The sequence below is a fragment of the Hyperolius riggenbachi genome, chromosome 3, assembly GCF_040937935.1.
Source record: "Hyperolius riggenbachi isolate aHypRig1 chromosome 3, aHypRig1.pri, whole genome shotgun sequence".
In the NCBI taxonomy this organism is placed as follows: Eukaryota; Metazoa; Chordata; class Amphibia; order Anura; family Hyperoliidae; genus Hyperolius; species Hyperolius riggenbachi.
Window position 1 is genome coordinate 31,931,062 of NC_090648.1, and position 17,234 is coordinate 31,948,295.

General features: G+C 47.0%; 1 protein-coding gene across 1 annotated transcript in view; it reads left to right on the plus strand.

The window, feature by feature from the left end:
• Window positions 1-17,234, plus strand: part of LOC137562524 (phospholipase D2-like) — an 85,516-nt gene that overhangs the window by 16,880 nt on the left and 51,402 nt on the right. Inside the window, exons 8-11 of the mRNA XM_068273936.1 lie at window positions 160-312; window positions 9,128-9,277; window positions 10,756-10,839; window positions 16,605-16,683. Coding sequence (XP_068130037.1) covers window positions 160-312; window positions 9,128-9,277; window positions 10,756-10,839; window positions 16,605-16,683 — 466 coding nt within the window. The remainder of the gene's footprint in view (window positions 1-159; window positions 313-9,127; window positions 9,278-10,755; window positions 10,840-16,604; window positions 16,684-17,234) is intronic.

The window sequence follows — 17,234 nt, forward strand, 5'->3', positions numbered from 1 at the left end:
GGCATTGTTTAAAATGAAATGCGTATGGTAGCCTCCATATGCTTCTCACTTCAGTTGTCCTTTAAGTTAGTAGAATAATCTCTTCTCCTCCTCTTTGTCCCACATCTTGTTTGTTTGTTTCCTTTTCCTCTGAGCTGATTGGAGTGCTTTGTCTTGTAGGTGGCTGGTGGTGAAGGACTCTTTCTTGCTCTACATGAAGCCGGACTCGGGAGAGATTTCCTTTGTGCTCCTCTTTGACCCGGAATTCCAGACACAAGTGGGGAAGAAACACACAGAGAGCAAGTATGGCGTCCTGGTGCAGAATTACTCCCGGTAGGAAGGGTTCCCCCCTCTGTTCCTTACGTTATATTATTTTTTTTATTATCGTATCCTTTTGTAGCGCTGACACATTCTTATAGAGAGCGTTGGATGAATGACACCGATATTTGCTCCTCGGTGGGGACACAATCTAATCTACTTCTCACACCAAGGAGATGGCCTTTATCGAGGGTCAGGAAGTTGGTGTGGGGGGGGGGGGGGGGGGGAGAGGGCTCCTGAGTGTTTCTTGTAGGGGGGTAATCTGCAGTAACCGGAACAGACCACACAGAATAATGGGGGTACCTGGAGGCTCTGTGCAGAGAGTGTGTTGGTGTTCTGGGACTTTTATTATGTCGAGACCAAAATGCTAAGTTCTGTTTTCACGGTTCCCAAACCAATTCTGAAATACTTAGACTGAAAGCCTGCTGCTTTTTCATGGGTGAACTGATAGACTTGTAAGCTCCACCCCAACACTAGTACACCTGCCCCGAAGATGAAGAAAGGGCCTCCTGTCGCGGACATTCAAAAACACTGTGCACCAATTTGGGCATGGCGTAAACCGGAAAAAAATTGGTTAAAGTGTACTAGAGATCATTAGGCTTGATTTATACTTACCCAGGGCTTCCTCCAGCCCCACGAGCAGCGCAGAGTACCCCACTGTCCTCCTTGGCCCCTCCGTTCTGGCGCTACGACTGCCAGTAATACGGTCAGTCGCCGCCAGTCGAGGTCTTCTACACATGCGTGGCTCTGCAGCGCGCACCCCGCCGATTTACCATCCCCTGGAGCGCGCGGCGCCGTAGTACTGTGCAGGCGCAGAATTCTCCAGGGACTGGTGCGTGACGAGTGGTGCGCACACAGCTGGGCCACACAAGCGCAGAAGGCTGCGACTGCCCGGATCGCCGGGAGTCATAGCGGTTTAATGGAGGGGCCAAGGAGGACGGCCAGGGACCCATGGGGGTGAAGTGGTTAAAGGTGGCTACATTTGGTACAATCAAAGATTAGATTTTCTGTAAAATTAGTAGCTGATGCCCCCTTTCCCATGAGAAATCTTTACCTTTTCTGGAATAGATCATCAGGGGGGTCTGTATGGCTGATGTTGTGGGGAAACCCCTCCCACAGTGTGATGTCAGGACCATGGTGCTTACACTTTTGCTGTCTGCGAACTTGGTTGCATTGTGGGAAATAAAGACTTTTTCCAACGGCAGCAAGCAAGCAATATCTCCCTCTGTGCATAGAACTCTGAGTAACAAACATTCTGTACAGATCACCTGGCAGAACTAAAGATGTCACCACCAGTGATAAATGTCAGAATGTAAATCAGGGAGAGGGAAGATTTTAAAATGGGCAAACACTGACTAAATCTACAAATTAATATTTTAAATAATCACTTTAATTCATTATGTCATACCTCCCAACATTTTGAGATCAGAAAGAGGGACACTTGTGCCACACCCCTGCCACACCTCAAACCACGTCCCTGCTACACTCCTAACCACTCTCCTGATACACCCCTAGTCACACCTCAAACCACGCCCCTGCTACACCCTTAACCACGCTCCTGATACACCCCTAGTCACACCCCTGCCACATCTCAAACCACGCCCCTGCTACACCCCTAACCATGCTCCTGATACACCCCTAGTCACACCCCTGCCACACCTCAAACCACGCCCCTGCTACACCCCTAACCACGCTCCTGATACACCCCTAGTCACACCCGTGCCACACCTCAAACCACGCCCCTGCTACACCCCTAACCACGCTCCTGATACACCCCTAGTCACACATATTATATATATTTTGCTAGGAAAAATGTTTTATAATTCAAACCACACCTTTCTAACCTGGTTTATTTTCCTCCATATTAATATTTGAAAATAAGAACTACTGTATATCAATTAAAGGCTGGGAATAAAGATTAGAGTCATACACATTTTCAGTAGAAAAATACATATATATTTACACAGATCTGTACATCCGTCCTGAATGAGGGATAAATAAGGGGGACAGAGTGACAGGGTGAGAGGGACTGTCCTTCCAAAAGAGGGACTGTTGGGAGCTATGAGTGTTATTTTCACTACAGGTCCTCTTTAAGCCTCTAGTACACTCATGAGAATTGTGCTTGGCGATTTTGTTTTTGCACATGTGTTGCCAAGGGAACCGGAGCTTTATAATTGGGGAAGAATGCGAGTCTGGCAGTGAGGTTTCATTCCTTCTCTCTGGTGTGTCAGGCGGGATCTCAGCTCAGCACAGAGGCGGAGGCCGGACCACTTTCCCCAACTTGTTATCACAGGAAATTCAAGGGCCAGTAATCTTAGTAATGTGACATTGAACTCCATCCAGCCATGTCATGTGGAGGCCTCACTGTACATACAAGGAATAGAATAGCAACTTTCATGCAGTGGGCCTGTATGAGATGCAGAGTAGTGTGTTTTTTTGTTGTTGTTGATTTTTATACTGTATTAGTTTCATTCAGGGCCGGATTTGTACTTCTTACCGCCCAAGGCCAATGTCACCAGCCGCCCCCTTTCAGTATAGGTAGCAAGATAACCCTTCCCTCCAGAATCGGTAGCTAGATGACCCCACCCCTCTTTCCCTCCAGTATAGGTAGCCTGATGACCCCTTCTCCTCCCCCTCCAGTATAGATAGCCAGATTACTCCCTTAATCCCTTCCTTTCCCACTTCCCCCTTTCAGTACAGCTTGCCTCCACACCGTAGCAGCCATCAGTGTCACTCACTTCTCTGCTTGTCTCCATTGCAGAAGCTTCCTCTTCCCCTCCGTCTCCAATGCTGCCAAAGTCAGAAGCCGCCCCCACCACAATGCCACTGTGCACAGAGAACATGGCAGCCACTGCACAGATAGCTGGCAGCAGAGTACTCAAGGTCAGGCGCCCGCCTGATCTCCCTGCATTGCAGCATTTGCAAGCTTGCAAATGCTGCGCCAGTTTAGTCTGCTGCTTTGGTGCCCTTGCTTCTGCGGTGCCCTAGGCCATGGCCTAGGTGGCCTAGGCCTAAATCCAGCCCTGGTTTCATTGCTTTATTACACTTTAAAGACTACCTAAAGTAAAAACACAGAACCTGTCATGCCAGGTCTTAAAGGGACCCTGAGCAGAGCTAAAAAAAAAAATGAAATCTGGACTTACCTGGGGCGTCCTCCAGCCTCCCGTAGCCCACTGGGTCCCACTGGCGACCCCGTTAAGCTGGGGATTTTAGCTGAAGTCGTGTGCAACTGCGCCTCGGCGGCCCGTCCACGCACCCTCCTTGATCATGTACCCATCGCCGTAAGCCTCCTGCATATGCAGTCTTGAAAGACTGAACCGTGCATGCGCAGGAGGCTTACGGCGACAGGTGTGTGATAGTCGGGTGGGCGGACGCGCCACGCAGGCACAGTTACTCATGAATTCAGCCTAAGTCCCCAACAGGATCAAAGAGGGGGATCCAGAGGACACCGAGGGACGTCGCGGGTTAGTGGTGGCTAGAGGAAGCCCCAGGTAGATGCAGATTTTTATTTGTATGCACTGCTCAGGTTCCCTTTACTTGACTCTAAACTTTATTCCCATCCTTTATATGTATTTTTCTAGTGAAAATGTGATTATTTACATAGGTGTGTAAATCAGCCCTGAAAGTGGGACAAATGAGGGAGACAGAGGGACTGGTGGGAGCTATGCCTTACACTATAGTATATAGTCCATACCTCCCAACTTTTTGGGATAAGAAAGAGGGGCACTAAAAGAACCCCCCCCCCCTCCCCCGGCACACCCCTAGTCATACAATCGACAAACCATTCATAAATTAGGACTCTTTCACACCAGAGCCCATTTTCTGCGGTTTAACGCAAAGTCGAAACTTTGCGTTAACCATGGTAAAATGAAAGTCCATAGACTTTCATTTTACCTTTCACATCCGACGCTGCATTTGGTGTGATGTGGTTTGGTGCACCTGGGAGCTTTTCATCGTCAGGAGCCGGTGTTTTCCCATCGGGTGAATTAATTGCTACCGCCGCTGATTGCGTCGCACCGCAACATCCCGACGCCGCCGCAGGCTATTCAACACATGCAGGAGAACCGGTACTGCATACGTTCTAGATGTGAAAGAGCCCTTTGACCACTTCAGCCTACAGGGTTGAGATTTTTTTACATCTGAGCAACTTTCACCTCCCATTCATTTGCCAATAACTTTATCACTACTCATCACAAGGAATGGATCTATATCTTGTTTTTTCCGACACCAATTAGGCTTTCTGTGGGTGATACATTTTGATGAGAATTTATTTATTCTAAATTCATTTTAACAGGAATATTAAGAAAGAAATGGAAAAAAATCATTATTGCTCAGCTTTTGGCCATTATAGTTTGAAATTAATACATGCTACCATAATTAAACCCATGTACTTTATTTACCAATTTCTCCCGCTTATTACACCATTTAAATTATGTCCCTATCACAATGTATGGCGCCGATATTTAATTTGGAAATAAAGGTGCATTTTTTTTCAATTTGCGTCCATCACTATTTAGAAGCCCATAATTTAATAAATCATATTGATATACTCCTTTGACATGAATATTTAAAAAGTTCAGACCCTTAGGTAACTATTTATGTTTTTTTTTTTTTTATTTTAATTATTGTAATTTATTTTATTTTTTATTAAAACTTGTATGTGGGTATTTTTGGTGTGGGAGGTAAACAGGGGATTTTAAATGTCTAAAAATGTATTTGTTTAATAAAATGTGGTTTGGGGTGTAGTTTTACTACAGTCAAAAAGTCCTGGGAGCGATCGATCTCGCTCCTAGGAAGAGGAAAGAAGACCAGAGCTCAGAAAAGCCACAGCGTCTCAAGAGACGCTGTTGGCTTTTCTCCGGGGGGGGGGGGGGGTCTGATCAATGAAAGGGATCTATAATCCCTTTCATTGATCGCTGGGCTAACGGCCGGCGGCGGGAGCGCGCACGGGGGGGCCCGCGGGAGTGCTCGCGACCCGCGGGAGTGCGCGCAGCCTAACCGGACGAAAATTTTCATCCAGTTAGGGTGAAGTGGTTAAGCAAAAGATGCAGTTTTAGATTTCATACCTCACTGGTCCTTCCTATTACCATTCGTTTTTATTCATTTAAACCAGAGTTCCCCAACTCTGTCCTCAAGGCCCACCAACAGTACATGTTTTGCAGGAAACCACAAACATTCACAGGTGGGGTAATTACTGTCTCAGCAGAGCTGATGATCTACCTCTGTGGACTTCCACAAAACATGCACTGTTGGTGGCCTTGAGGACAGGGTTGGAACACTGATTAAACGATTGAAAACAAGAAATATATCCATTTAAATGATGGGAATAAAGCTTAGAGTTCATTAAACATGTTGGTACTTATCCGTTAGCCGGGTACATCCGGCAGGTGGCTTTAATTACTATTCCTCCTCCAGGCCGACATGGATAGTAGGGAAAGATGTAACTGCTGCTGGTTGTGCCCGGCTAACAGAAAAGAACCAACATGTTATTCAGTAGAAAAATGCATATATATTTACACAGATCTGTGCATCAGTTCAGAAAGAGGGACAAATGAGAAAAGAGGGACAGATTCCTAAAGAGGGACTGTCCCTCCAAAAAAGGGACACTTGGGAGCTATGTATAGTCCATGTGAAATATTGATTTTAGCCATAATGGAAAGCTGAGGTTTCCTCCTAGTTACGCCGCTGATAAACCAGTTTCCCTTCCTGTGAAAGATGAGAGCTTCTGTATTCCCATAGGTGATAGCAGAACCTCGGGCATTCCCTAGAAGTCTGTATAGCGTGTCCCTCTGTGGGAAGATGTGAAGTGAAACAGGCAGTTCTGGTCATCTAAGGCCTTGGTTCTCAACATGCGGTATGTGTACCCCAGAGGGTACTTCTGATGGTTCCAAGGGGTACTCAGGCTTGATATACCTAACCAAGAATAAGAAATTTAGAGTTTTAGGAAATGATAACTCTTATTTAAAAAACACCAAATTAGTATTTTAGCTAATTAAAAGCAATTGTAAATGCTTGAAAATTGTTTAGAAACAATTATCATGTACTACAATTAAATATATATTTGTCATTGGGTACTTGTGATAATGTTCACTATGCTAGGGGGTACTTGGTGAGTACAGGGCTTTACAAGGGGTACATACCAATAACCTGTTGAGAAACACTGGTCTAAGGAGTGAAGTTCCTGTTATAAACAAAAAAACACTGTTAGAAACTTTGTGCAAAGCCAGGACAGGAAAAAACATGACTATTTAGCAAGCAGCTGTATGAGGAAACTATAGGTATTTGCTAAGAACTCTGCTCTTGTATTCTGATCTTTGTTATGACAGGACTTCTACAATTTTTATCAGAGGTGGAGCAGGAGGGCATTTTGGCTGCTTCTTCCAAGTTTTCTTGAGGAAATGTACAGCACAAACTATCGCCTCACCGTGAGATGATGCTACACCCCCCCCAAACCACGCCCTAATCCTACCCACTGCTGTGACGCAACTGCACAGCATGACGAGGGGTTTGACGTGCTCGGGTAGGAATGTAATGTCAGCACTACAATCAAAATCACTTAGCGACTAGTGATTTCTAGTGAACCCCAGCCATAAAGCGCATGAACAGGGAGCAAAGATCATGTGACCACTGTTTTTAGCTCACAATTTATGTAGTTAAAAAGCGTCATCTTTTTAAGGGGACATGGCTATCCCAAACCCTGCTATCTTGGACAGTTCACCGTTCACCGTGAAATGCAGCAACGACTAAACCCAAAAGTGGAGACGCAAGTCTAATCCTTTCCTCTTAGGGTTCAGCTGGTGGGTGGGTCAGTCATCTGTGACCATGTAACAACCAAAGAATGAAAAACCGTTTATACCAAACCACATTTCACAGCATCCCTGCTTTACAGTAAACAATGTGTCCTCTGGATGAACTCACAGGAAGTAGGGCTGTTTTCCACTAGCAGCGTTTTGCGATGCTATTCCGATCGGAATGGACATATGCCTTTTTTCAACCAAACTATGTAAATGTTTCACTTCCTTCTAGAATGGTGGAGGAACAGGAGGGCTACTTAAAGGATACCCGAACTGACATGTGACATTATGAGATAGACATATGTATGTACAGTGCTTAGCGCACAGATAACTATGCTGTGTTCCTTTTTTTATTTCTCTGCCTGAAAGAGTTAAATATCAGGTATTCAAGTGGCTGACTCAGTCCTGACTCAGACAGGAAGTGACTACAGTGCGACCCTCACTGATAAGAAATTCCCCTTTTTTACCTCTTTCTTGCTCTCAGAAGCCATTTTCTGCTAGGAAAGTGTCTTATAGTTGGAATTTTTTATCAGTGAGGGTCACACTGTAGTCACTTCCTGTCTGAGTCAGGACTGAATCAGCCACTTACATACCTGATATTTAACTCTTTCCGGCAGAGAATGAAAAAAAGGAACACAGCATAGTTATGTGTGTGCTAGGCACTGTACATACCCATGTCTGTCTCATTATGTCACATGTCACTTCGGGTATCCTTTAAATGATACCTACATTAGAAACAATATGGAGGCGGACATACAGAATTTTATTGCCTGGCTTTCCTGTGATCAGTTGGCTGTAAATACTTTTATCCATAGACCCTGAACAAGCATATACAAATCAGAACTCTAACTGCATTTGCCTCATGCTTGTTTCAGGGGTGTGACTCAGACACTACTGAAGGACAACTGAAGTGAGAAGTACAGTATACGGAGGCTGCCATATTTACTTACTTTGAAACAATACCAGTTGCCTGGCAGCCATGCTGATCTATTTGGCTGTAGTAGTGTCCGAATCCCACCAGAAACAAGCATGCAGCTAGTCTTGTCAGATCTGACAATAATGTCAGAAACACCTGATCTCCTGATCTGCTGCATGCTTGTTCAGGGGCTGTGGATAAAAGTATTAGGGACAGAGGATCCACAAGACAGCCAGGCAACTGGTATTGCTTAAAGAGAACCAGAGACGAAGCACCCTGTATTTTATTACATTTATCAGTGGGAACATGACAGTAAACACCTACCCTGCTTTTAGTTTCATTCTTATCTGCTTAATTAGACTATTATCAGCTGTGATAAGAATCCCTGACGGAGTCAGTCGAGGTTTGACCTGGAATCATTATAGCTGAGTCACTCTTCTGTGGAGTCTTTTCAAGCCCAAGCCTGCCCCCTCCTGGCTCAGATTTCCTGCTTTGCATACTGAGAGCTGTGATGATATGGGAGGGGCTGCTCCTTCTGAGAGAGAAACTCTGTGGCTGCAATATGATCCCTGTGTGCTCTGTGTGCACTCTGTCTGCATACTGTAGATACTGATGACTGCAGTTTCATTCCTATGAGAGACACTTCCAACAGGCAGCTGTACATCATACCAAAATGAAATCACACAGATGAAAGGTTGCATTTAGCCTAGATAGCAGCCTAGTCTCATATAGCCTAGATAGCAGCCTAGTCTCATATAGCCTAGACAGCACATCCAGAACAACTCATAACCCGAAAGAAGAAGGGATATGAGCTGGCGGCCATATTGGATTTTTCCTGGAGCAATAATGGATAAAAAACACTAAAAAAGGCCCACCAGAGCGGCGAAATTATCAGGTCGAGCATTTATTCTTTACAAGCTATCGACTGATATGTTTATTTTGTGTGAAACGTTCATCTCTGGTTCCCTTTAAAAGGAAATAAATATGGCAGCCTCCATATCCCTCTCACCTTGGATTCCCTTTAAAAATGCTGCATTTGCTTTATAAATAGAATGAAGTAAATACCTGAGCAGGAAATCTCCAGTGTTTGTATAATTACGTTGCTGTGTGTTTCTCGCAGGTCGCTGGTGTTGAAGTGTAACGGGTACCGTCAGGCCCGCTGGTGGGGGCAGCAGATAAACCAGATTGCAGAGGATCATGGGAAGGACTTCCTGAGCACACACCGGTTTGAGGCCCACGCCCCTGTGAGGGAGAAGACACAAGTGAAGTGGTGAGGAGGGCGACTCTTCATATTTACCTCTTAATCTGTGGGCAGAAGTGTCTGTTGCCTATAGCAACCGCTTACCTGCTGAGCATTCTACTAAACGTCTTCAGTGAAAGGTTGTCCTAGCTGTACTGTGCTGGGGTTGTCACACATGTACAGCAAAATTTCTGGTGTCCGGCTAGATGGTGGCTTTCCGACTTCTTCCGTGCACAGCTCCCGGCATGTCACATGACCTGCGGCAAGTCATGTGAAATACAGGGAGCTGGTAGAAGCTACAGGACGTCGCTGGTGGCTCTGCGAGTATTTTTTTGCCAGCACCTCCCCTGACACCCCCCCCCCCCCCCCCACTCAAATACCACTGCTGCTTAAAAAATACTATCGACTTTAAATTAAAAAATAGTATCAACTTTAAATTATTACATTTTATTTATAAAGCAAATCGCTTACATATTACACAGCTCTGTACTATAGTTGGGGGAGACATTACAACATTGAACAGTATTACACAGGCAGCATTATAGCGTTCAACAATGGTGCACAGAATAACGATGTGACAAGGTAGGTATAAATCTAGCAGACGAGTCACCGAGTCCATACGGTGAGGGAGAAGAGCACACGGGGAGGAGAGCCCTGCCAAATAGGTTTACAATCTAATGGGTGGGGAAAGGGACACAGAAGTGGTGTAATTCCAAGGGAGGGGAATGCAGGTATAAAGATGGCGGGTAAGCAATGGTGAATTGATGTGTCTTTAAGGTGGGGGCGAGCCTGATGGTGGAGGGAATTCCATAGAGTAAGGGCTGCTCTGGAAAAGTCCTGGAGCCTCACGAGTGAGATAGTGATGCAGAGTGTTGGAGGAAGGGGAGAGCAAGTTGGAGGGAACCTCCAGACACGAGATTTATGGTGGATGAATTTGTATGCCAAGCAGAGCAGGTTAGAGGTAATTTTAATGTCTGAGGGGGACAGAGAGTCAGCAAAGAGACTTGTGAAGAGGAGTGATGGGAGGAGTGAATGAGCCTGGCAGCTGCATTCATAACAGATTGTAGGAGGTGGAGTCTGGTCTTGGGAAGTCCACAAAGTAGGGCATTGCAGTAGTCCAGATGGGAGAGGACTATAGCATGGAAACAGGAGTTGTGGTGGTGTCGGGCGATGGGTAGGGGTGAAGCTCGGTGATGTGGGTATAGAAGGAGCAGAACCTGGAGATGTGCCAGTTTTGGGAGGTGAAGGAGAGTGTAGAGTTGAGGGTGACACCCAGGCAATGGGTTTGAGGGGCAGGAAGGATGGATGTGTTGATAGGATCTCATTAATGAATCCACAAGGTTGATCACAAGGAAACATGAACACTAGGCACAGACAGGCCCTGGAGGGAATTGAGCCCAGGACACCAGCGCACAGTGCTCATCAGTCGGGCATCTTACTGCCCACAGTGTGTGTTTATAATTCACCATTATTACCCTTATATTGTTACTCCTTCTGCACGTCTTCAGGTTCGTCAACGGAGCCACTTATTTTGCCGCTGTGGCGGACGCTCTGATGCAGGCGAAAGAGGAGATCTTCATCGCGGACTGGTGGTAAGTGGCAGCTTCTGATGCCATCTGTGGTGCCACCGCAGTTAGGGCTCAGCCACACTATAAGCGCTTTCTGAGCACTTTTTCAAAACTGCTCCCATTCACTTTCATTAAAATCGTGGTAAAAATCACTGCGATTGCGTAATCGCGTACGTGAAAAATTGTGGCAATTTTTACCGCAATTTTAATGAAAGTGAATGGGAACTTTAAAAAGTGCTAATCGATCACAAAGCACTCAGAAAAGCGCTTATTGTGTGAATGGGCCTTCCTGTAAATTTGTAAAGACATTTGCTGTTATTAATACAATTGACAACCCTTAGCGGTCTGATTACAGGCCTGGATTTACATCACAGGATTCTATAGGCACAGATGTCCTGGCACCCTAGACTCCGCCCTCCATGAACCTACAAACCCCACAAGTGTGCTGGCTGGCCCAGCTGTCACTTCTCCCTTACTTCCCTTGCCCATCATAGGTAGCTACAGGTGTCCCTTAGCATTAGGCAGCCAGAAGTACCCTCAGAATTAAGTAGCTAGAGGTGCCCCTGACTGAAGGGAGATCTCATTAGTGGAAAGAGCAGGGTGAGTAACTAATTTATGCTCTCAGCAGGACTCTGCATAGGGAGGCGCTCGGGGAGGGGAGTGAGCCGCCTCTCCACCATCCGGAACCTGTAGGCACGTGCCTAGATGCCTTATGGTAAATCCGGCCATGTCTGATTATATTTGTATTTCTAAATGTAAAGTGGTGCATTGTTTAATAATAAAAGTATAGGTAGCCTGAGAGTGCCCACCGCTAGCCAGAGTGCCCCCCCCTCCTCCCCATATAGGTAGCCTGAGAGTGCCCACCGCTAGCCAGAGTGCCTCCCCCCCCCCCCTCCTCCCCATATAGGTAGCCAGAGAGTATCACCACCACCCAATAGAAGTAGGCAGAGAGTACCCTTCTCTTAGTATAGGAGGCTAGAGAGTGCCCACACCCCTTAGTATGGGTAGCCAGAGGGGCCTCCCCCGATATACAATTTATCTTTGCAAATACAGAGGCGTCAGTGGAGCGTAAAACATATTAAAAACAGCTTAAAAATGGGGGCAAAATGGTGGACTTACCTCCCCACAGATGACACGATAGTAACTTATCAAAAAACCAATAACGTTTAGGGGAGGCAGAGAGTTCCCTTCTCTTAGTATTGGTGGCTAGAGAGTGCCCCTCCAGTATGAGTAGCCAGAGAGCGTCTCCCGAGGTATAGGTAGCCAGAGAGAGTCTCCCGAGGTATAGGTAGCCAGGGAGCCCCTCCCAGAATAGGTAGCCAGGGAGCCCCTCCCAGAATAGGTAGCCAGGGAGCCCCTCCCAGAATAGGTAGCCAGGGAGCCCCTCCCAGAATAGGTAGCCAGGGAGCCCCTCCCAGAATAGGTAGCCAGGGAGCCCCTCCCAGAATAGGTAGCCAGGGAGCCCCTCCCAGAATAGGTAGCCAGGGAGCCCCTCCCAGAATAGGTAGCCAGGGAGCCCCTCCCAGAATAGGTAGCCAGAGAGCCCCTCCCAGAATAGGTAGCCAGGGTGCCCCTCCCAGAATAGGTAACCAGAGAGCCCCTCCCAGACTAGGTAACCAGAGAGCCCCTCCCAGACTAGGTAACCAGAGAGCCCCTCCCAGAATAGGTAACCAGAGAGCCCCTCCCAGAATAGGTAGCCAGAGAGCCCCTCCCAGAATAGGTAGCCAGAGAGCCCCTCCCAGAATAGGTAGCCAGAGAGCCCCTCCCAGAATAGGTAGCCAGAGAGCCCCTCCCAGAATAGGTAGCCAGAGGGCCCCTCCCAGAATAGGTAGCCAGAGAGCCCCTCCCAGAATAGGTAGCCAGAGAGCCCCTCCCAGAATAGGTAGCCAGAGAGCCCCTCCCAGAATAGGTAGCCAGAGAGCCCCTCCCAGAATAGGTAGCCAGAGAGCCCCTCCCCAGAATAGGTAGCCAGAGAGCCCCTCCCCAGAATAGGTAGCCAGAGAGCCCCTCCCCAGAATAGGTAGCCAGAGAGCCCCTCCCCAGAATAGGTAGCCAGAGAGCCCCTCCCCAGAATAGGTAGCCAGAGAGCCCCTCCCCAGAATAGGCAGCCAGAGAGCCCCTCCCCAGTATAGGCAGCCAGAGAGCCCCTCCCCAGTATAGGCAGCCAGAGAGCCCCTCCCCAGTATAGGCAGCCAGAGAGCCCCTCCCCAGTATAGGCAGCCAGAGATGTACTCTCAGTATAGGCCACTCCCCGTGTAATTAGCCAGAGAGTGGCCCTACCAGTATATAGGTCTCCAGGGAGGGCCCCATTTTGGGTAGGCAGAGAGAGAATGCCCAGCCCCATGCAGAGTGCACAACAGAGGAGTGTAGCACTCCCCTCTCCAGGCTCCAGCCACATGCAACCCATCTGCATCCTCCTAGGTGTGCTGTCTCTATGGTGCGAGCTCTATCCGTCGTCATATGGCAGTCGTCGCTCACACTACAGAGGGTGCCTAGCCTAGGAGAGGAGGATGAAGACTGGTCCCTGTCTGCTGTGTGCAGCAGAAAATGCTTCTGAATCCTCCAGTGCCATCCTTTTTCACGTCTTGCAGCACCCAGCTGCTTTGCGGCGTCCTTCTACGGCTCCCTGGCATGTCACCTGACCTGCATCGGGTCACATGATGCATTGGGGCCGTGCAAGGAGATCGCCACAAAGCAGCTGGGAGCTGCCAGAGGATTGGTAAGTATCTTCTACTGCACACCGCTGTGCAGTGCATCCATTGGGGGGGAGTGTAGCATCATCTTTTAACACCGGTTGCTTGACACTTCCCCCGCCTGTGCTGGATACATGAGACTCTACAGTTAATCACTAATAATAATGTTCAGGCTGGGTATTGTGCAGTAGGGGGTGCTCCAGTGACCTCTGCTGGAAGCTAGGCGTTACTGCAGTTCAGGCAAACAGGACACTTGTGCTGCTACTAAGCAGCACATACTACAGAAAAGCATTATGATGAAATAGGGCCCTGGGCAAGATAGCATTTTTTTTTTCCAGTGCTGATGGTCATCTGGCTTTTTTAGTACAGTAAGTTTTGGTGGGGACTAGCATCCAGCAGGCCCCTAGACTCCCTCGGCAGCTGGATGACCCGCCTCGGGCATATTCGTGCACCTTGTTCACATTGTGTTCGGCTCGCATGTCCTTCCGTGGTGGGCTTTTTTCCCGCCTTTTTGTTAATGTTTTTTCCGGCGATTTTCTGCGAGTTCACTCGTTTTTGTGGGTGTTTTTTGTAAGCGCTTTTGCAGAGTGCTTCCGTCTTTTGATCCGGAATAAAATCTGGAAACAATAAATGTGTTTTTTTTTTCTTTTGTAAAAGCTCACGCAATCACTTGCCAAAGCGATTTTTGCATTTTTCCTATACCTTCTATTGAGGCAAATTGCCTCAAAAATGGCCCAAGCACCGCTTTTCAAAGTGGATCGCAAACAAACTGCTCTGATATGAACTCTTTCATCGAAAATCATTGCTCAAGCGCTTTCAGGGCGATTTTGAAAATCGCCCGTGCTTAAAATTTTACAAAAATGGATATAATGTGTACAAGGCCTCGCTGAGTACTTCGACTCTTAGATCTGGCTAAACAAACGAAACGCAGAACACAGAGCAGTGAATTTCTTCAGCAACTCTGTGGATTAAATACCTTTCATGGGTGTGCAATGCAAGCGTTCAGGTCTACAACCGTATTGTATGTTTTGTATCATTGCATATTATTATTGTGGCTCTGTATAACTAACAAGCTGACAAATCATTGCATTCCAGTGGTTCTGGAGGTGTGGCTAGCTTCTAGGGACAACAATGGATGATTTGCAGATTTCAGCAGTGATGCATTGTGGGACGTCTTGCAGCTCACTCCATCCTGAATTATCGCAAATACTTTCTGTTTTCCTATGCAAAACAAAGTTTGCTTTCTTAAAGGGAACCAGAGCTAAAGTAAAGAAAAGATTCTATACATACCTGGGGCTTCCTCCAGCCCCATACGTGCTGATCGATCCCACGCCGCTGTCCTCCTCTGCCCGCATCTAAGAGAATCGGCTCCCGTCACTGACGCTGGAGAAGTGCGCCCTCTACATATCTCTCCAGCGGCTGCTGCAGAGATACGCAAAGAGCGCATTTCTGCTACGCTAGACTGGCTCCAACTGGCGGCAGAGCGGGGAGCCGGATCTCGTAGATGCAGGCTGTGGAGGACAGCGGCGTGGGATCGATCAGCACGTATGGGGCTGGAGGAAGCTCCAGGTATTTATAGAATCTTTTCTTTACTTTAGCTCTGGTTCTCTTTAAGAGAACTTTGTATGTACAAAATGTTGTAACTCAAGTTGTCTGTAAATAGGGGGGGGGGGGGGGGTCTGTATAGATGAGCCATGAGATGGGATTTTTTCAAGCTCAGGCAAATGTTTTTGCACATTGCATTCACCTTGGTACTGAGCCATCTAAAAATCAACATCTGCTTCATTAACTCATTAACTCATTGACCTATATCAAACTGCATGCAGCTTGTGACTAAAGTGGGGGCATTAGCATCTAACCGTCAATCTCCATCGCTGAGCACTACAGGGCAGCACGATGACGTAGTGGTTAGCGCTCTCGCCTTGCATCACTGGGTCTCCGGTTCAAATCCCAGCCCGGTCACCATCTACGGAGTTTGTATGTTCTCCCCGTGTCTGTGTGGGTTTCCTCCGGGCACTCCGTTTCCTCCCACATCCCCAAAAAACAAACATAAGTTAATTGGCTCCCCCCTAAATTGGCCCTAGACTACAATACATGCACACTACATGATACATACATAGACATATGACTAAAGTAGGGATTACAATGTCAGCTTCTCTGAGGGGCAGTTAGTGACAAGAATCTATCTATCTATCTATCTATCTATCTATCTATCTATCTATCTATCTATCTATCTATCTATATATATATATATAATATATACATTCTGTACAGCGCTGCGGAAGATGTCGGCACTATACAAATACATAATAATAATATACTGGGGACACTTATTTATTTATATAGCGCCGACATTACACAGCGCTGTACAGAGTCTGTTGTCACTAAATGTCTTTTGCAGGAGCTCACAATCTAATCCCTACTATAGTCATATGCCTGTGTATGTATTGTAGTCTAGGGCTAATTTAGGGGAAGCCAATTAACTTATCTATCTCACGCAGACAGGGGGAGAACATACAAACTCCATGCAGATAGTGCCCTGGATTGGAACCAGGGACCCAGCGCTGCAAGGCGAGTGTGCTAACCACCACCATGCTGCCTAGCACTACACTAATATTGGGTAGAGCCTCCCTTTTGTCCTCAGGACTGATAGAGCACAGTGGTCTGTACACACAGATAGGCACCCAGTATAACAAGTCAGAACTCTTTACTGATGAAAAACCTGCAGCGATAATCATACACCACCATCGGGAAATGTAGCTAGCTTAGAGCAGTGGGGAGAACAGAGTGAATACAGGAAATAATGATACCATAGAGATAGTCATCACATTTTACAGACAGTGATACCTTGTGGTTGTTTTACTATACTGCAGTTTACGTAATGGTCCTGTTGGCACTTCCAACAAGAGCAGCCTTAGGTTTTCATGGCTTGGCTTCCACATGACACTGGAAACCTGTAGAGTCCAACAGGTGTCACAACACTCAGAGGGCCGCCAGCTGTCTGACCCCTGTACTTGGCTTCAGTCCTGTAGAGAACCTGTCATGTCGGTTTGTTCCTTGGATGACTGTTCTTTCTGTCTGTTCTCTTCTGTACAGGCTCAGCCCAGAGATTCATCTCAAGCGACCGGCGGTGGACGATGTCTGGAGACTGGACATCATCTTGAGGCGGAAGGCAGTGAGTACTTTTGACACCTTCTGTTTTCTGCTTGTATTTTCCTCCAGGTCGTTTTTAACTTGACGGAAGTCTTAAAGGAGTCATCAGGCAAAAAAAAAAAGAAAAAGTTTAATGCAGCCATCCTGTGCCCTCGTAGTCCCTCACTGCTGCTCTGGTCCCCCTCCGTCAGCTCATTTAGTTTTTGCCGACCTCGGGGTCGGTGGGCCGCATTGCGTACATTTTTACGCATTCCCGCTGGAACAGGAACATTAACACATAAATTTTTATGCATTAGTGGTTCAACTTGTAAAATTTTACGCGTTGAACCACTAACGCGTAAAAATGTATGTGTTAATGTTCCTGTACTAGCGGGAATGCGTAAAAATTTACCCAATGCGGCCCACCGACCCCGAGGTCGGCAAAAACTAAATGAGCTGACGGAGGGGGACCAGAGCAGCAGTGAGTGACTACGAGGGCACAGGATGGCTGCATGGGGCTGGTAGAAGCCACAGGTAAGTGAAACTTTTTTTTTTTTGTTTTTGTTTTTTTGCCTGATGACTCCTATAAGTAAT